Source organism: Bactrocera dorsalis, chromosome 2, assembly GCF_023373825.1.
Source record: "Bactrocera dorsalis isolate Fly_Bdor chromosome 2, ASM2337382v1, whole genome shotgun sequence".
NCBI classification, from domain to species: Eukaryota; Metazoa; Arthropoda; class Insecta; order Diptera; family Tephritidae; genus Bactrocera; species Bactrocera dorsalis.
Genome location: NC_064304.1, coordinates 43473578 through 43494709, shown reverse-complemented (window position 1 = coordinate 43494709; position 21132 = coordinate 43473578). Strand labels below are relative to the sequence as shown.

The 21132-nt window shown below is 36.3% G+C and overlaps 3 protein-coding genes across 3 annotated transcripts; all 3 read right to left on the bottom strand.

Annotated features, from left to right (window-relative positions):
- Positions 1–327: 327 nt before the first annotated feature.
- LOC105234181 (protein takeout) lies at positions 328–9097 on the bottom strand. Its single transcript, XM_049448384.1, has 5 exons — positions 8884–9097; positions 8663–8755; positions 8448–8604; positions 5790–5923; positions 328–718 (listed from the first exon to the last, which is right to left on the bottom strand). Exons 1-5 carry the CDS (start codon positions 8996–8998, stop codon positions 378–380), a joined length of 840 nt encoding a protein of 279 aa, XP_049304341.1. The 5' UTR covers positions 8999–9097; the 3' UTR covers positions 328–377.
- Positions 9098–13221: 4124 nt separating this feature from the next.
- On the bottom strand, positions 13222–14670 carry LOC105234182 (circadian clock-controlled protein daywake). The gene is made up of 5 exons (XM_011216468.3): positions 14424–14670; positions 14210–14302; positions 14002–14149; positions 13798–13931; positions 13222–13671 (listed from the first exon to the last, which is right to left on the bottom strand). The coding sequence occupies exons 1-5, from the start codon at positions 14509–14511 to the stop codon at positions 13361–13363; spliced, it is 774 nt and encodes a 257-aa protein (XP_011214770.2). The 5' UTR covers positions 14512–14670; the 3' UTR covers positions 13222–13360.
- A 4013-nt stretch (positions 14671–18683) lies between these two features.
- Positions 18684–20760, bottom strand: LOC105234188 (uncharacterized). Its single transcript, XM_029548498.2, has 5 exons — positions 20536–20760; positions 20323–20415; positions 20116–20254; positions 19890–20023; positions 18684–19760 (listed from the first exon to the last, which is right to left on the bottom strand). The coding sequence occupies exons 1-5, from the start codon at positions 20612–20614 to the stop codon at positions 19414–19416; spliced, it is 792 nt and encodes a 263-aa protein (XP_029404358.2). The 5' UTR covers positions 20615–20760; the 3' UTR covers positions 18684–19413.
- Positions 20761–21132: the final 372 nt, after the last annotated feature.

The window sequence follows — 21132 nt, the reverse complement described above, 5'->3', positions numbered from 1 at the left end:
AGAAATTACGTAGATCATTAAAAACGAAATACAATGAAATTTCGGAAATGGTTTACAAACGGTTCAGGGTGAGATGGAATACCACCAGATCTTGCCTGGTCGCTAAGATTATGTGAAAGAGTCTGTAAGTTCGGTTCAGTTTCTTATTCATATTATCTCTTCACATCTCTTTTCTTTTTTGCATTTGCATAATTATTACAAAAACATCAAATCTCTATTCATTACTTATCCTTTGACTACTTATTGTTATATGTGCTCTATATGTAATTAGTGTTTCTATAGAATATACTACACACTATTAAAACAAAGTCGACATAATCAGTTTCAACATTTATTTCATTTATTATGTATTTCCACAACAACTATTTATTTGTTGATCAATTCTTCGTTCCATATAATTGCTCAGAGGTGGGTATGTCTTCAACAAAGAAGTTCGCTGGTATTAATTCGAACACTTTATGCATTACGTCGTAGAGTATGGTCTCCACAGTTTCGGTGATGATCGGTTTGAGTGCTTCGTAGAAATCGCGCCAGTTTTCATTGAAAAATTCATTTGTACTGCGTTCCACCTCTTTGCTTTGTCCATTGAATATATTTTCGAAATTGGTGCGCACGCGTGTCATGTTCAAGTCTACACGAACTGCAGTGACATTGTCAAAGGTGAAACCTCCTTTTTCATAAAGCCGAGTCTTCGTATAAAGTTTAATATCCAGGTTTTCTGCGCGGGTGTAAATTAAAAAAATTGAAATATACTCGTATATAATTAGGAAATTAAAATAATAACGGTCTGAAAATGCAGTAGATAACTATAAACATATATTTTTCTTTAAATTGTTTGAGCGACTCAAGGTTATTAAAACTAAAAACAGTAAATTTTCTTCAATGTGAAGAACTCTTTCTTGTTCTTTTCTTAATTTTTTCTAGAAGGTCTTTTAGGAAGGTCTCTTTATCTCTAAATTTGTTATTGGTTAAATGTCGGTGTGACTTTAATTGAAAAAATTGGTATTGGTGTTAGTTATGAGGAGTCTAAGACGAGTTTTCACCTGATTTCATTCATTGTAAGCATAAATATGCACACAATAAGAAAACACATCTCGCAAATTTCTTAAGATAACTCACATATTCGCTGATATATGCAGTAAAAGTCACCCGGAAATTCAAAAATCATTATATTACGTATATGGGGACTAAGGGAAGTATAAGCCCAATTCAACCCATTTATAACACATGCCGATTTCTCTGGATTTCAATTCTATATATCACAAATTGACCGATATTTTCGGTAAAAAGTCGACTAAAGGCACATATTGCGTACTTAAGGGATTGAAAAGTTTTGTTTCGATCTAGGTAATTTTTGGCCTTAAAGTGACACACCACAAAGGCACTATTCGTGCAAAGCTTTATCCTGATATTTAAATTGATTATTGAATCAAATGAAATATCAAATTGTATTATATGGGAAGTAGCCGTGGCTGTATTCCGATTTCTATTTTCACACTGGAACTCAGAAACGCCAGAGGAATAGCATGCACCAAATTTGGTTAAAATCGGTTGGGCTGGTCGCGAGGGATGCGCTTTCACCTAAAAGTTAGCGATGTTAGTTACATAGTTAATAATTATTAACTACACATATTGAGTATGGAGAAAAGGTATCAAGGCAAATGGACTCCTAGCATGCTGGCAGACTATTGCTGGATATGTTTACGTGATAATCCTGGCTACCAATACAGCAGAAGTTCAAAAAAGTACAAGAAAATATAAATTGAGGAATAAAAATTTGTAATATTCAATATATTTTTTGCAAAAACTTTACTTTTATTTTTCTCTTAACCTGGACCTAGCAATTTTTTTTTTTATATTCAAATTATATATGTACCTTATCAAAGCAACATAAAAAAACAAATTTGGTTTCAGAGCAGAAAAAAAATGTCAAAATTGTCGGCTAGTGTAATTTATCGCTTTTAGTAGTTGCCGTTATATGGACAGATGACAGGGGTAATCCGAATTTGATTGTTATAGCATTAGTGGATTAGGAGATATGTGTATTAAACTTATTAGAGGGCGGTGGCACTTAAAAAAATTTAATTTATTCCTTAGTTATTGAACTTTATACGTTTTCGTTTATTGGCGTTTTGTGGGTATGGCAGTGGGATGGAGTCATGTGTAGAAGTTCACGCAAGTGAGGAAAGTTCTCCGATCGCCATTCACTTGGGAGTGGCCAGAAACGATTCTTTTACATATGACTCAAGCAGCTCACGACTTCCGGTCTTTGACCAAGTATCCTCTGGTTAGCCTAAGAACAAAAAATCCGTTTTTGAAGGCGAGCTAAAGTGAGTGGAAGGCGAAATATCCCCTACTTAGGGTTGTGCGCTGGGTTTTGGGACCCGCCACGTTAAAAAAACACCCCAATGAAAAAGCAAACACAGCCTCGGATGAGAGACCCCCCTTTTGATGACGACCATGGCAAACGAAATAAGGACTATGATTTAAGGGCATGCACTTGGAATGTCCGGTCCCTTAATTGGGAAGGTGCCACTGCCCAGCTGGTTGATGTGTTCGTGAAAACAAAGGCTGACATCACCGACGTCCAAGAAATGCGATGGACGGGACAAGGACAGAGACGAGTAGGTCCTTGTGACATTTACTACAGTGGCCATATAAAGGAGCGCAAGTTTGGTGTTGGATTCGTGGTGGGAGAGAGACTCCGTCGCCGAGTACTATCATTCACTCCGGAGAATGAACGTCTAGCCACAATCCGCATCAAAGCGAGGTTCTTCAACATATCGCTGATTTGCGCCCACGCCCAGGACGATGTGACCAAAGATGCCTTTTATGAGTGCTTGGAGCGCACTTATGAGAGATGCCCCCGCCACGATGTCAAAATCGTGCTTGGCGACTTCAACGCCAGGGTGGGCAAAGAAGGTATCTTTGGCACTATGGTCGGTAAATTCAACCTCCACGAGGAAACATCCCCAAATGGGTTGAGGCTGATCGACTTCGCTGGGGCCCGAAATATGGTTATCTGTAGTACTAGATTCCAGCATAAGAAGATACATCAAGCTACCTGGCTGTCTCCGGATCGAAAAACCACCAACCAGATCGATCATGTTGTGATAGACGGAAGACACGTCTCCAGTGTTTTAGATGTGCGTGCGCTCCGATATATTGTTGCAGCAAAAATTCGCACCCGCCTCTGTGCAGCAAAAAACGCACGCCAACAAACACAAGGAAGGTTCGACGTCGAGAAGCTGCAATCACAACAGACAGCCGAACGATTTTCTACTCGACTTGCACTCCTGCTCTCTGAGAGCACTCGTCAACAACTCGGTATAAGGAACTGTGGGACGGTATTTCAAACTCCTTACGTACAGCTGCAACCGAAACCATTGGTTTTCGGAAAGTGCAAAAGAACAGCTGGTACGACGAGGAGTGCCGTGTCGCAGCGGAGAGAAAACAGGCTGCCCACCTCGCAACGTTACGATCGACCACAACACGTGCGGGATGGGATAGATACCGAGAGTTGAAGAGGGAAGCGAGACGCATTTGCAGACAGAAGAAGAAAGAGGCCGAAATGCGTGAGTACGAACAGCTTGATAAGCTGGCCGACAGGGGTAATGCTCGAAAATTCCACGAAAAGATGCGGCGACTTACAGAAGGTTTCAAGACCGGAGCATACTCCTGTAGAACCCCCAAAGGTGATCTAGCCACCGATGCCCAGAGCATACTTAGATTATGGAGGGAACACTTCTCCAGCCTGCTGAATGGCAGTGAACACATAGCACCAGGAGAAGGCGAACCCGATTCCCAAATCGATGACGATGGATTCGAATAGCAGTTGCCCGCCTGAAGAACAACAAAGCGGCAGGGGCCGACGGATTGCCGGCCGATTGCGCCAAATCTTGGAAAAGACCCATGAAAGAAGAATCGACACTCACCACCTATTCGTCGATTTCAAAGCTGCTTTCGACAGCACGAAAAGGAGCTGCCTTTATGCTATATCTGAATTTAGTATCCCCGCAAAACTCATACGGCTGTGTAAACTGACGTTGAGCAATACTACCAAAAGTTCCGCCAGGATCGGAAAGGACGTCTTCGAGCCTTTCGATACCTACCGAGGTTTCAGACAAGGAGACTCCCTATCTTGCGACTTCTTCAGTCTACTGCTGGAGAAAAATTATGCGAGCTGCAGAACTGAATCGAGCAGGTACAATCTTTTATAAGAGTGTACAGCTGCTGGCGTATGCCGAATGATATTTGATATCATCGGTCTCAAACACCCGCGCCGTTAGTTCTGCTTTCTCCAGACAAACTGAACAAGGAAGCAACGCCACGCAAATGGGTCTGGAAGTGAACGAAGGCAAGACGAAATATCTCCTGTCATCAAACAAACAGTCGTCTCGCACTCGCGACTTGGCACTCACGTCACTGTTGAACAGCTTCATAAACTTTGAAGTTGTAGATAATTTCGTCTATTTAGGAACCAGCATTAACACCACCAACAATGTCAGCCTAGAAATCCAATGCAGGATTACTCTTGCCAACAGGTGCTACTTCGGACTGAGTAGGCAATTGAAAAGTAAAGTCCTCTCTCGACGAACAAAAACCAAACTCTATAAGTCGCTCATAATTCCCGTCCTGCTATATGGTGCAGAGGTTTGGACGATGACAACAACCGATGAGTCGACGTTGCGAGTTTTCGAGAGAAAAGTTCTGCGGAAGATTTATGGTCCTTTGCGCGTTGGCCACGGCGAATACCGCATCCGATGGAACGATGAGCTGTACGAGATATACGACGACATCGACATAGTTCATCGAATTAAAAGACAGCGGCTACGCTGGCTAGGTCATGTTGTCCGGATGGATGAAAACACTCCAGCTCTGAAAGTATTCGACGCAGTACCCGCCGTGGGAAGCAGAGGAAGAGGAAGACCTCCACTCCGGTGGAAGGACCAAGTGGAGAAGGACCTGGCCTCGCTTGGAATATCCAATTGGCGCCACGTAGCGAAGAGAAGAAACGATTGGCGCGCTGTTGTTGACTCGGCTATAATCGCGTAAGCGGTGCCTACGCCAGTAAAGAAGAAGAAGGGTATGGCAGTGCCTACCGTATGCCCGTACGCTTATCTACAAACTCGAAAATTTTTTTTGTACCAAGGAATCTGCACATCAAGTTTCATAAAGATATCTCAATTTTTCCTCAAGTTACAGTTTGCGCGGACGGACGAACGGATGGACGGACAGACAGACAGTCAAACGGATTTCAGCTTTTCTCGTCATCTTGATGATTTATACTTGTTTATATGTACATAACCCCATATTTATCTCGATTAGTTTTAGGTGATACGTACAACCGTTAGGTAAACATAAGCTATAATACTCTACAGCAACATGGAAGAGTATAAAAAGGGGCCAGAATTATGGGTCGGAAATTATTTCTGCACCACGATAGTGCATCGTTGCATACTGTATTGATTCTGCGTGAGTTTTTCAACCAAAATTGTGCCGACTTCTGGCAATTCAGCAAACTCAAACAACCGATCCGGGGAAACCGTTTTGAGTCAATTAAAGTCAATTAAAGACATTAAAAAATGTTGGCACAAGTGTATTGTGGCCAAGGATGATAACTTAGATGGGGACGACATGAACTTTGAAGCCTTACTATGTTTTGCTCGTAGTAGTATATGAAGATAACTCGAGGATACTATAGAATAGTTGAATTGTACGGTATTAAGTTACTACTTTTTCACAAATTGAATTTCAGAAATAAGCAGCAAAATCAAACATTCACATACCAATTTCGATGAACATTTTGCCAGAACCTCTTAACGGTATCAACAAAATTCGTCCTTCCATTTTATAATTGGCGTCCATTCGCATTTTCGGCAGGAAAATTTTCGTAATCCAACTATAGTCCTTCTTGCTGACTCTGTAAAGAGAAACATTCGATAAACCCTTATAAGTACATTTTTAGATGTAAATAATAACGGATATAAAGTTTAAAAACTTTTTTCATTCAGAACAATGTTGATTATTAATTATTATTAAAACATTTGCTTTTATTAGTCTCTACATATAAAAATCATAGGATTATATACAAATTTGTTCGAGTATTCATAAAATACATTTATTTGTTTTTAGTAAATTTTTTTTAATGAAAGTTATCTTCATATATATTAGGCTGTCAATATATATTAGGCGCTAGTTGGCGCTGAAAGCGCCTTTTTGGAAAGCTCATTTCAAGCGCTAAGACGTGTTTGATTGATTGTCGTTTTTTTAAGCCGTTCGTGAGTTATAGCGTCGCAAACATGGAGCAAAATAAAGAGAAAATACGGCATATTTTACAGAAGATGCGCCACGCTCCAGAAGGCCTGTCGTCGAAAATTGCGATAAAATCGCTGAATTGGTCGAAAGAGACCGGCATAGTAGCAGCCGTAGCATCGGTCAAGAGCTGGGCATGAGTCATCAAAAATTCATTTCAATTTCAATATAAAAAAAAATTCAATAAAAATACCGCAAGACTTTTTTGACAACCCAATATTATTGGTTAACTGTTAGATACTTTACCAAATGTAGTAAATTTCAAAAAAATCAAAGATCCTACAAGTATTGATTTTCATAGAGTTTCGCATAGTGCAATCTTATTAATATGGATAAGAATAGCCTCTCCCTAGTTGTGAGGCTTTTAACGGGCTATCGGGAATCCTACCAGACGCCATCTGCAGAAGCTGTATAGAAGAAGATGAGGTGGAAACAACTTAACACTTCCTTCTTGATTGTCTCGCGTTTGGAAGACCAAGGCTTAAACATTTGGCAGCACATACACTCAGACATCACACCGAGCTGATGGGTATGGAAATTAGGCGCCTGTGCAAATTTGTATCAGCTATTGCGAGTTTTGCCAACAAATCACTACTGCTATATGTCCACGTGCGATCTTTGATCAGCCATCTAACCTAACCTATTAATATGGGACATCGATATACGGGGTTGAAAACGATAATGATATTTTTAAGAAAATCATATTTTCCGATGGGGCTCGCTTTCATCTGAGTGGTGTGGTAAATAAGCAAAACTGTCGATTACGGTGCGAAGAAAATACTCAAAATAATGAAATAATGAACAACCATTACATTCAACTAAATTGACAGTTTGGTGGTGTTTTTGGTTTGCTAGAATCATCGCTCGTACCTCTTATGACACCGTTACTGACAATGAAGATCATTATAGATAAAATCTATTTTTTTTTGAATGCAATTACAAAAAGTTGATCTTGACAACATCTGGTTCCAACAAGGCGGTGCTATATGCCACACAGCACTTGCAACAACCGAATTATTGCGAGAAAACTTTGGAGATTTGATTAGATTAATTATTGTAAGGTTTTGGAAGTCATTGGTCTCTAGCCATAAACCAGACTCTTTTCAAGCTTTAGACGTCAATATGTCAAACACTTGGTTTAGTGGAAAAAGTACTCGAAAATTGAGTTCATGAATTCGTTTCTGCACAAGAAGCATTGAAGCGTGGAGGCCATTTGAATGACGTTATATCACTCTTATTGGAGAATTTTCTTTTTCCAATCGAAACTTGTCTAACGGTTTATACCATGTTCAGACCGAAAATTTGAAGGGATTAGATTACATTTAAGTTCTTCACTAATCAGGTCGTTCTCACTGCCGTTGGAAAGATGAAAAAACAGCTGTTTTTGCCATTCAAGAACTCACTTCGCTTAATATTTATTAAAAGAAAACATTGTCATAAAGTATTTTGTAATAAAAACCGTCTTCTTTTAAATATTTTCCATACAATGGACAGATTTTTTGATTTGGGAAGTCGATTTTCAGGTGAAATTAGATTAATTGCTTTAAAAAAATTGTTTGTTTACATTTTTTCTGTTTGTAGTGTCTAAATTAGTTGTGATAATGTAATAGATTTCCAATGTAGACAAGTAGATGGCGCAGAATCAGAGTCCCACCGAGAGATTTTGAGTGGATCAGTTTCAAATCATGATGAAGTGGCTTGGAACTGTCATTTTTGTAAAGCGAAATCTTGATAAATTTATAAGATTAGTGGAATAAACTACTCAACAGTCGAAATCGTGTGATTAAGTGTCGGTCTGAATATGGTATCAGAACATGACGGCATTCTAGAAATTAACAAAACTTCAATGTGTGCTTATTACTCTTGTTTAGAATATGAATTCCATGTGCTAACCTACGAAGGTTCTGTCATGTCAAACAAATTGTTCCCCAAATTCATATTTTAAGCTTTTCTCTGTGTCAAATCAAGGCACGAGTAGTGCTTAAGATCAGATGTATTAATATTATGGATCCTACTCCTACCATAATCTGTATTAAGTTGGATTTTATCCATTCCGACTACGACTACTGTGAGAAAATATCATCAAAACTAACCATTTTCGCTCTGTAAATATGTATAGGGTTACAACGAACCTGCTTTCCTTAATGATTGTCTTCGAGAAGCCTTTCACTATGACATCACTTAAATTGGCGTGCACTCTGGCTACATCACTGCTGTCTTGTTTGAAATATATGTCATGCACGCGCATAGGATCGAATGGACCGAACTCCTCCACAACCTCAGGTATACCTGAAAGTGATAAAAACTTTGGTTTCTAAAAAATGTACTGTCTCTCACAAAAACTCACCGATAACCAGCTGATCAATCAGTTTTTGTACTGTATTTGTAGAACATTTTGTAAAACCAGGCTCATTTATTTTACACGAAGGCAGGAAAGCCGCTTTAATCATTAAAAGAATAAAACTTATAATACACTGAATAAATACAATATATACAAATAATAAACATTCACATTTATGCATATACACATATATTTTTTTTGTGGAATATTTGTGCATTGCCACTTACGTTTTTCGGTATAGAACTCAACACTTGTAACCTCATTCACACCGTTCACCACAATTAAGCCGCAAATTAATGCGATTTTGCACAAACTTGAAACTTGTTTGACAGTTTGCCACATTTTGTAAGACAACGATGGAAATTTAGAAATATTCACCGGTTAATAATCACAGAACCAACTGCGCGTTAAGACGGTCTATAGGTAAATGAGCGCGCAGCTTTGATTGACTGCTGTTTTAAAGCGTTTTGTAAACTTGAGCTTGACGTAAAATCTAAAATATATATTCTATTTATCATTAAGAAGTTGCGATCATTGACTAGAATCAAGCGTTTGCATAAATTATAAAGAATTTCTTCAATTTAAAAGTGCTCATTAAAGTTATATTTAGAGGGCGCTGGTTTGAACTGTTGCTTTCTGCGTTGAACTTTTATTCCATACTGCTATAAATAGCCTTCATAAATACGCCCATCAGGGGGCAACTTTTTCTAATGCTATAATTGTTTAAATAATTCTTATACATTTGCATCTTCACTTGTAAAATTTTCTTTAAGTTACTCATACGCTACGCCGACCTGTTTAGCCGCCAACTACTAAAGGCTAAATAGCCCTGATCATGAATTTCATTAACATAAATGGTTTAACTTAGCATAACTTTTAAGTACACAATATTAAAGAGAAACTGATAACACATTGTGCAGATTTTCTATAAAAATATATTTGGATCCAAGGGTAGCATTTGTTGGAAGAATAAATAAGAATAAAGCTACGTATATATTAAAAAAAAGTAATTAAGTTACCTATAATACATATAAATTTATACGATTTGTGAAGATTTCGTATTTCAAGTTTTTTAATTAATACTCATAATCACTATAAATTAAGAACATTTAGTCAAATGTATGGTAAATTAAGCTATCTTGAAAGCTATGAGCAAGCCCATACAATGCGTGTAGTAATAAACACATATTAATTTTAATATCTACACTTTTAAATATACGTATATACGTATGTATGTATATGCACTAGCCAGTATTTAATATTTCATCTTGAGAGCTTAGCGTTTACTGAGCTTTGTTTCGAATTTACTCTTTTAAGTGTAGCATACTTTTGGGCACAACTCCGGTAGCATTTAAGTGTCATGCGATATATTTGAGCAAATATTTTATATTAACAAGTAAGGAAGCGCTAAGTTCGGATGCAATTATACAGTATCGTCAATACTACATACCATTAATATGCCATGTACTAATAAAATGTTCTCTGAGATACACAAAGTTAACTCTCATTGCATCATCATTTATGTGTATGGAGTAAAGACACCTGGTTGTTATTATATGGAGGCTAGGTCAAGTTTATTCTCAATTTTATCCATTTTTTGGAGAAAAGATACACTTATTAGTAAAATCAGCGTATCATCCTTGAGGGATGTATGTACATATAATAAATAAAAAAAAACAAATTTGCAAAAATATGTGTCGAGATCTTAAACTGAAAGCGAACAAAATACAGCTTGGGCACGCATTTATGACAAAGAACAATTTGAAGAGAATCCGAGCTGTCATTTTATTCAGAAAAACAACGTTTTAGTGTGGTTTGTGAACCGATGAAATCATCGGTCCATATTTTTTCAAAAATGATGCCGGTGAACTTCAATGGCGACCGTTATCGCGCCATTATAACCGACTATTTGCTGCTTGAAATTGAGGCTCGTGATCTCGGCGACACTTGGTTTCAACAAGACGCCGCCACTTCCACACATCGCATCAATCAAGAGGTCTGTTGAGAAAACTCTTTTCTAATTTCACGTTTTGGGACGGTCGACTGGCTGCCAAAACTGTGTGACATCACACCGTTAGACTTTTTCCTGTGGGGATATGTAAAGTCGAAAGTCAATACGGACAATACCGCTTCGATTCAGATCTTAGAGTAAAATATTACACGTGTCATTCGCCAGTTACCATTAGAAATACTCGAACGAGTCATTGGAAATTGAACTCAACAAATGGACCATCTGAAATGTAGCGGCAGCCATTTGAAAGCGAAAATTTTTAAAAATAAGTGCCAAATAATGTTCTATCGAATGAAAATAAACATTCTCCATTAAATTTGAAATTTCTGTGTTTTTTCATTAAAATCGTATGGAACCTCTAATGATCCCCTTTGTAAAACCCTATATCTAACATACAGCCGTTAGGAGTACAAAGATATAAACTATAAGAATAGGAATGGTATCGTTGTAAGGTGGCTCCAATCAGCGTACCACCTTGAGGAAACTATGTATGTATGTTGAATAAAAACCAAATTTTGGCAAAAATATATGTTTTACTATAGTAGGCCGGGAACTTTTCAATTAACCTGTTATACTCGATAGAAACATGCTGCAAGAGTATAAATTATATATATATGTATATATATAGGAATATAATCTATATGCATTTGCTACGATACAGCGCTGAAGAGTATATGACGTCAAAGTTGCGAAGATATCGAGTGAACTAGAACTAGTATTCGCAGCAAGATCCTTATGTAAAATGATAATTTCTTTGCTTAAGATCGGTATAAAGTATGAGTCAGATTTAAACCAAAACTATTGTATAATATATTTTACTTAAAAACTGCAAAACTTGATTTTCGAGATGAGCAAGACGCGGTTTCTTATATAAATCCTCATATGCAGATGAATTTATTTAGAATTGACGAGATGAATAAAGAGAGAACTATCGCAAATGTCGATTGCAATAAGAAGATATGTGTGTCATTTTAATTATTTTATAAAAACTTTTTTGGTGTTATGGGAAGTGTGAACGATTCAAGGTTTCTATTAGTATGCGTGTATGATGCATTCGGAAGTACGAATTATGCATTATCGCTTGTGCATGACTTGTCGTTTCATAAAAGCTGTTTCTTTTTTTAGATTTTTTAATTAATTGACTGGTAAGACATATACTTGGAAGTGACACTAAAAATAAAAATAATGTGTGGTTCGGTGAAAATGTAGAAACATGATCTTAAAAATTAAGGCAGAAAGAATTGGCTTCTTAAAAAAACGACCTCGCTGACCGCTGAAGAATTATACATCGAAAGAAGGGCTATGGCGACTAAAGCGTGTTAGAAAAAGGAAAGAGAATCATTCAGAAAAGACTAGAAACTCTGTGTGCAATCCAATCCCGTAAATTTTATAGAAAATATCCGCCATGAATGCAAGTTATACGAGATGCGATCAAACACTTGAAAATTACAAGTCACCTAAGGAGGATAATACGTAGGTTCCCTTTAAGATTCGAGATTTGGCAGCACTGAAACTGCAAACTGGAATCTCAAAAAAGTTTGATATTTTTGATAGTACGCATACTCAGAAAGTTTTGACATGTGAGCACAGTTTGTGTTGCTTACAGTAACTTAAAATATTCTCTTCGACCAAAAAATTGAAATGAATCTCGAACATTTTCGATTATTTTTACAACTTTCGACGTAAATTATCTCAACAACTGTGCAACAATGAACCTAATTAAATGCTTGGAGCTGAAGCTGTATCAAAGATCAGTGATTGAAGGTATGGTGAATTCAACCGTTCAAAATCAATTGACTATTGGTCGGGAGAAATGTTAATAAAATGCAAGAGCGGTGCTTCGAAACACGTCTATAACATCGTGACAGGTGATGAGTCGTGGATTACGGATATAGTTCAAAAATAAACAGCAGTCGACAGTGCGGATGTGTCACGATAAGCTGAATCCAACAAAAATTGTTCCCACACGAAGCACTTTCAAGCAAATTGTTGCCTGTTTTTGGAAAAACTGTACATGGCGCAACTAAATTACAGAGTAGTAAATTCTGAGTGGAATACATCTATTTGTTGGCAGTTGTCTTTCAAGAAATCAGGAAAACCAACATCCGACGACTTTCAGTACGACATCAGTTTGATGAGTCATCCTTCGTATAGGCCTAACTTGGATCCAAATGGCTTCTTGTTATTCCCATTCGTAAAAAACAAACTCTGAAGTCAACGTTTTTCGACACCTGAAGAGACAGTTGAAGCGTTTTGGAGATACCTCAATCAGAGTGGCAAAAATGCAGCGATTTCCATTGATAAAAATTTGTTTTTGTTCTCGAATCCCGAAATATAAAAGGCAACCTACGTATAACAGCCGAACAGAAAACATGCTGTTTCTTAAAGAAACCGTACCAAAATCAATCTTACAAGATAGTAATTCCGAACCCTTCGGGAAGTCGGCAAAAGATGTTGATAATGAATTGATTAACAGATCAAAATATAAATTTTATTGAACCCTAATTTTTTTCCAAGTCTAAGCTCCAAAATGTTAATGTATTTACACCAAAAATAGTTGTTTTTGTCTATATTTATTTAATTTTTAAATACATAAATAAAAACTACTTTTACAATTAAAAAATTATTTAATAATCACAATAATTGCTTTTCTACCAAAAACTTTCGAATACATACACATTTTGAGTTAATATTCAAGGCAAATTGATGATGAAGAAATTGGCTGGCACAAACGAGTAGATTTTCGTGAAGCGATCCTTCAACACCAATTCCAGCGTTTGCTCTAATGTAGGCGCTAGAGTGCCATATAATTCACGCCAGTTTTGATTGAATAGATCATTGGCGGTGTCTTCAATATCGCGCTGGCCACCAAACAAATTCTTTACATCGATGTGGAAATCGCCGATATTACGGATTTTCGCCTTAAGATCTAAGATTTCGGAGAAGACTAAGTCACCTTCGCGGCGCACCCTGGTTTTAATGTTAAAAGACAAGACGATGTTCTCTGAAAAATATTAGTCAACATTTTATATTATTGCTTACATGTATTTTTAAATAAGATTTTGAAGCAAAATCATTCATGTTGAAATGTAGAAAAACTTTAAAAAATAAAATCGAAATTGTCACTTACTTGCTACGAAGCTTGCTGTGCCCTGTCCGTTGAGGTTCAGACCCAAAACGGAGCCTTTGACCTTGTAATTGCCGGTAGCATGCAATTGGGGTATTTCAAGTTTGGCAAACACATCTAAAGTATTTTTGTCGACACTATAAGTTTATGAAAAGAAAGAAAATTATCAGTTTGTAAAATATTCCTCCCGTTGATTGCAGTACTTACGATGCTTCCACCACCTTCGCGCCACTGGCACCGTCCACGAGCAAGTTTTCTATATCGGCATTGATTTGTAGTGCACCACTTTGATTTATCCTAAGGCGCTTAATCGATAGCGGCTCCAAAGGACCCAAAGACTTTAAGCCAGGAATGCCTTATGAGGAAAACTTATTTTAAATATATTTAGACGCGCTGAAAAAGTGAAAAATCTCACCATCCTTCCATTCGCGGAATAATACTTGGAAATTCGACGCAAAGCACGTATTTAAGTTGTTGTCATTGAAATCACAGGGATTTAGAAAAGAAGCTATAAATTGAAAAAAAAATACCAATGTTAATAATTTCATATAAAAAATGCTTTTTATAACCACTTTTGCATGTAATTTTAAAACTTGTCAACTTCTTTTTCTTTTTGAACGGAAGCTTACGTTTGTCGACCAAATGCTTGCCGAACACAAGCGATACTTGTAGCGTTAGCGCCAACAGAAAACTTAAACTGCACAATTTCGCACTCATTTTCGCACGTAACGGTAACTTATCACACGCGTGTTTAAATAATTTTAACACTATGAAATTTCGAGCGAATGTATTTAAATGCACAATTCTTCCAAGTATTGCTATTGCGCTGAGAAATATCCGTCGTGCTTGCCGTGCACAGTTATTCTAAATTGAAATTAGTGTCGACCTTTAACTTTTATATTTGTTACTAATTTATTAGAAAAAACTCGTACTTTTGTGCTACACATAAAGATTTAGATACGCCGAACTGGTTTTTGGCAATTTTTAAATTTGCAGAAAATGTCATCTCATGATTATATATGCACATTAATATACTGGGTGACGCACCGCAGAAGTTTAATGCGTTGGGTTTTCTATTTCTTCTTTGCTACAATACAAATACATACTATATAATGCAAAAATCTACTTAATAACGGTGTTTTTAACTTTGTTTTTTGGAAATTAAAAAAAAAATAATAATAAACCTGTTACTTTAGGAGTCAACTATGTAAACATTGATTTCAAAGAGTTATCAAGTTTTATTTTACATTTATTTACGCTAAGTAGAACTTAGGTTGCACTTTGTATTACAATATTATGGGATTTGGCGGCCCTAGTGTTGTAATCTGGAAACTCAAAAATTTAATTTTAATTGTAGGTTTGACGTTTTGACTTACGAGCGCCATTTGTGTTGTTTACAGTAACTTAAAATATTCATCTCGGCCGAAAAATGGTATTAGAATGCGAACATTGCATTCATCCATATATTCAATATTGTGCTCCGAGTATAATATCGGTGCTACCTCGATCTAGGCTGGACAAGGGCGACTACTTTTGCAAGTTCTTCGGCTTTACAGTTCCCAGCGATTCCGCTGTGAAAGAAAAGTCTCTTTCCAACCTTTTTTCATAGCTTCGACCCTTCCGTGAAAAATCTCGTACCCAGACACAGTGATCCAAGTTTTCAGGTATGCAGTTAAAGGAGGAGAGAATTTCGTCGTATTCTCGTTTGGTTCCTTTCATATACCCAACTTTCCTGAGCCTAACCTATAACAATTTCCTTGCACATAAGGGCTCGCTCCAGCATTGACTGACCTGCCAATATATGTATACCTCGGTACTCAGCTCCTAATGTATAATACATATTCATAAGTCTCTCCAACGTGTTCAACAGAAACCAAAATAGGCTAACGGAGCCAAAATACTTGGCACCGACGTGAGAGTTCTTTCCGGCCTTCGGTATGAGCGCAACTTTAACCAGTCTCCAACCCTTCGCCATATGGCCTAATCTAACACTGTTGCATGACAACTTAACCGTCTGCTGCAACTGCACCGATATGCCGTTATAAGAGTTCGGGATCTGGAAAGCTTTGAATGAAGGTGACGTTCATCTAAAAGGTCCAAAAAGTCTGTACATAGTCCTCGAAGCTTCGCCTGTCGCACTTTTTCAGCGGAATAGTTCAACGGAAAGTAAGCAACCAGGAGAATGGCTCCTCGCAACCTTCGATCCAACCGCTATTCGCATTTCTCCGACACCCCAGTGCTTTAGGATTTTTCATTATCTCCGATTATATATTTTAAACTTTTCTAGCAATATAATTAACGAATTATGCGCAATGCTGCAAGAGGTAAATTTTTAAGTTAGTAAAATGATTAGGTTCGTTTTCAATCGAAACAAAGATTCTCACTGACCTATATTCCAAATCATCTCTCCGAAATGTTGCTTCCATATTTGGGAAAAAAAATCTGTGAGACTCGGTTGTTTTTTTTTTGCTGAAATATCAAGGAGTTCTCAGACATGTTTTCTTGTTTTGCTGTAATAACATATTATTTATATAACATACTATTTACATACCTATTATTTACATATTATAACATGTTATTTATTAAAAAGTCAAACAGATGCAATATTATAAATATTATTCCAAAATTTCAATTAAATAAAAAGTGTCTCAAAATTAACGCAATATTTAAATTTGCCGCCGTTTATTTAGTAAAATATTTACAATGCAAAAAACAAAACAAGTTAATTGTTTCTTGATTTAGGCACTGGAAAGTGAAATAATTACGGGGAATTTAATTTTTTTTTCTATGGGAAGTAGGTGTGGTTGTAGTCCGATTTCGACCATTTTCGCACTGTGATTTGGAAATGGAGAAGAATACCACTAACTAAATTTAGTCGAAATCAATTGGGCGATTCACGAGAAGTGGAATTTCTCCTAAAAGTAGGGGGTGCTATGCTCATCATCTAATTTTTACCCCGGTTCGCATAAAGAACTCTGATAATATCTTGGGTGTAATATTACAAGTATGTTTGTGGTATATTTAGTTATTGACTTAGCGCTTTTTAGTAGGTTTTAACAGTACTGTTATAAGGGTTGTGAACTGGGTTATCTTCTGATCTTCTATTCTTACATTGTTGTTATTTTATGTTTTACTCGAAACAAAAATTAGGGGAAAATATGGTCACTGGGGGCAAAAGACTAATAGTTTGCCTTTGGCTTATAAGCCCTCAGTCCTTATTTAAGGTCCTAGAATAGTAAGATGTCTTTGGCAAATCAATCAGCAGTATATGATGGATGCGTAGTTAATTTAAAGCACAATTCATGCGAATTTGTTCTCGATTTCTTTAATTTGCGACAAGATGGGTTGATGAAACATGATTTTCTCCTACAATATTTTGAATAGGTTGGTTGTTTTCTTTTACAAAACATTATCATTTATTACAATCAATTCAATATATATTCAAATACTGCTCAGAATCATCAATTTATGGTTGCTTTTGAACGCTTGTAAGTACGCGTGGCAGCCATTTTGAATATACTGTAATTCTTACATTCTTAAATTTTTTCTAAAGGTAATCCAAATATTTTCCTTCGAAATCTGTGGAGAGCTCTTCAACCTTCTTCATCCAAAAAAGCTTTGTGTATTTTTTAGTTTCCGTCGGTAACAGACTCTTTCGGACGTTCATTGTATTCAATTTACGGGCTCGGATAATATTCATCAAACTACTTTTTGGTATCATTGAAATATTTGTAATCAAAAATGTAAATTACATACACCGTTCCCATTCAGCGTAATTTAGAATATTAACTTCTTTTTATATTTTAAAAATATTCCACTTTCAAAATGCAATGAATTAAATGTATTTCTGTACATATACTGTACATTAGGGTGTCTGTTGCTTCAAAGGAAATAAAGCTAAAACTTCGAAAAAATGGTATCTAATAAAAAATTGATTATGAATGCTAAGTACACTTTAACTGCGTATAATTTTCAAAGTAGTACTTTTATGGAAAAAATCAAAAAAAATTTTTGTATAACAATAAATTTTGTAGTAGAATACGATTTTTCGAGGTTGTAGGTGTAAATGAACAAATAAATATGATTTAAAATTAAAATAAAGAGCTTGTTCACCTTGCATATATTTTGCATAATAATAACAAAGTAACTTGGAAAATAACGAACACCCTAATATACATACATACGTATGTGTTTTCTTGTATTAAACAAGTTAATACTCAAAAGTTAACTGAAAAGTGTCAAAACAAAGTTGAAAACAAAAAGCCACATAAATAATATGGGCTGTAATTAAATAATATATAGTATACTGCGAACTTTCTTGGTAAAGCTAAGTGTATTTTGCTTTCACTTGCTTTTGTATGTATTTTTTATGTATATTTGCATAATATTAAGAATGGATGTGCATTCGGCCTTGACTCTAGTCTAGTTGGCGAAACAAGCGATGAAACAGAAAGTGTACAATAAAATATGAATGATCAATGCAGTGCCGCTGGGAGTATTGATAAAAACAGAAGCAAAGCAGAAGCAAAAAAATAATATACGGTTAAAAAACTTGATTCCTCATCATTCGAACCAAATTAAAGGCGAGCAGTAATTAATATGCATATAAATATTTCCAAAGCTCCTCAGACAGAAGTAAATTGATATTAAATTTATACAAACAAAAACTGGCTTCGCTTTAGCAACGAATACACTTCGAATATAAACTAAGAAGCAATGCAGAAAATAAAAAAAGTTATGTGAAATTTGTTTTTATTAAAAGTTTAATTAAATTGGCTTTTTCTATTTAATTTTCTTAAAAAATTACCATAATAATTTTGATAATATTTTAGTATAAATATTTAATTATTCAACAATATTTATTTTGTCGTCTTCAAAGTAATGCCCACAAGATGTTATACGGTTATACAAACGATTTTTCCAGTCCTTGAAACACTTCTCATAAGCACTTTTTGGGATGGCCTTTAGATCCTTCAACGAATTTTGTTTTATTATTTGTTCGATTGAAAACGAGTTTCATGCAGTCTGTGGAACAAGAAAAAATCACACGGAGGCAAATTTGACGAATCTGTTGGTTGAACGATGATATTCATGGTGTTTTTGGCTTCAAATTTTGTCACGGGACGAGTCGAGCAAAAACGCGTTTCATACCCAAAATCTCCACCAAAATTCGAACGGACTCGCGAGAAGTATCGAGCTCTTTTCGCCATCTCTCTAACACCCGTCAGTTGAAGAGGTCGAAGGTTGTCCAGAACGAGGCATGTCTTCAACGATTTCTCGATCGTCTTTGCAGGCTTTGTACCACTCGTAGGCTTGTGCTTTTGATAAAACTGAATCAACGTAAATCTATTCCGAGACTCGCAATGATTCTTTACAATTTCCGGGTATTTTCTTGGCTTAATGTACATAGTAATAAATTATTTTAAATATAGCTCAGTTAAAGAAATCAAACGACAAATAAACGCTATTGCAGCTTGATAGGTAGGACATTTATTTAATACCCTTTCTTCTACTTTTTGAATCCAGTGTTTAGGACACACCCTGAGAATCTCTTCTTCTAATTAACTTCTTTCTAATGGTTTCTTGTTTTTTATATTTTTTTTTATTAAAAATCGGCAGCTAATTCGCTACGGCATCCGCATATAACTCTGCAGCGCTCGGCACATCCGATATGAAATAGTTTGCTGGTATGAAATTCAGTACACTCTTCAATCGTGTCAATGCCACAGCGTTTATAGCATTTTCCAATGTTGGCCGCAGTACCTCGATTACATCGCGCCACAGTGCATTGAGCAGTTCATTAATTGTGCCTTCCAGCTCCGTGTTGCCGTCCAAGAAATTCTCCAAGTTCAAATGGAAATCGCCAATTTCAACGATTTTACTTCGCACCGTGCGTGGGTCGGCAAAAGTTCGATTGCCATCGTCCTGCAGCTGCAGTGTAAAGAGAAACGACAATTTTACAGCCACTATAGCGGTGGTGATGTAAATCGCAGCGCACCGACAAAGGCACGAGTAAGTAGATGTGTTTAAATTATGGAAGAGAGGAAATGGTGTTGAGTAAAACTCATTAACTGAAATGTGCGTTAAGTGCATACTTGCTTCCAGCGTTAATTTTCCACTGTTATTAATGGGCAGGAAGAGCAAACGTCCGTGCGCGCGAAAGTCCGTTTTGATCTGCAGCTCAGACAGTAATACGCGAGCACGGAAACTGTAGTCGTTGGGGTCATACCTGTGTTTAATAATAATATACAAATATACAATGTATATGCCGTAAAGAAGGTGTTATTTAATAAGAAGAGAATTATATGCAGAAATACGCACCGAATTTTCGTAATATTTGCCGTGCTGATGCCATGAACTGTAACGTTGTACAGCCGTAAGCTCAGCTCGTCTTGTTCAATGCGTAAGTGACGTATGCGTATCGGTTCGAAGGCACCTGCTTCCGGCAGCCCGGGTATACCTGCGTTGGTCGCAAATGCAGAAGTTACTTAAATATAAACGGCGAGTATTATTTTCATAAGTACAAACCATCTTTGTATTCAACGAGCATCGATTGCAGATTACTCTTATAACAGTCTTCGTAGTCTGCCATATCGGAGGTGCAGTGTTTGAAAAAAGGGGCTGTAAAATTCGTAAAAGACATATATCAATATTGCCTTGAAATACATATAATACATATTTTTATATACTTATTTATATGCTGTTAATATAATTTCAATTTAAAATATAATTCATCTTTACGTTTTTCTGACATAAAAACACGTTCCGCTAATATGGTTGTGAAAACACTTAGCACGACTATAGAGAAATTCAGAAACATCTTGTACACCTGCTCCACTTTTCACCTCAAGTTTTGGTTCCATAATAAGCAAAGTGCTTCTGGGTTTTACCCTTTTATAATGAATGGCTTCTTACAAAAACTGAATTGTCTCAGTTTTATTAAGCCTCAGTTGATGACTTTTTAATCACTAGGCAATTTAAGCAATAATTGTTTGAGCAGTTTGAGAATCTATTCATAAAATCATACTAATTTATGAAAACATGAAATAATTTGACTATGCTGTCAGCATAGGTTACAAAATTATCAATTGAAAATAAGTATCAGCGATCGGCACTGTCTTGAAAAACTTCAAGCCTTGATAGTCCAATTATTTTTAAATAATCAAAGCGAGTTTTTGCGTCTATGTTTGGGCAGCATCAACAGTGCGTGATTACATTCTTTGGAATAACAATAATACTATATACTTACTTGCATAGTACTCACTTTTAATTTAGTACTGAGTTCAGTCATGGCATAACTGAAATGTGTCAGATCGTCTGCCGTTGTAAGTGACTGGT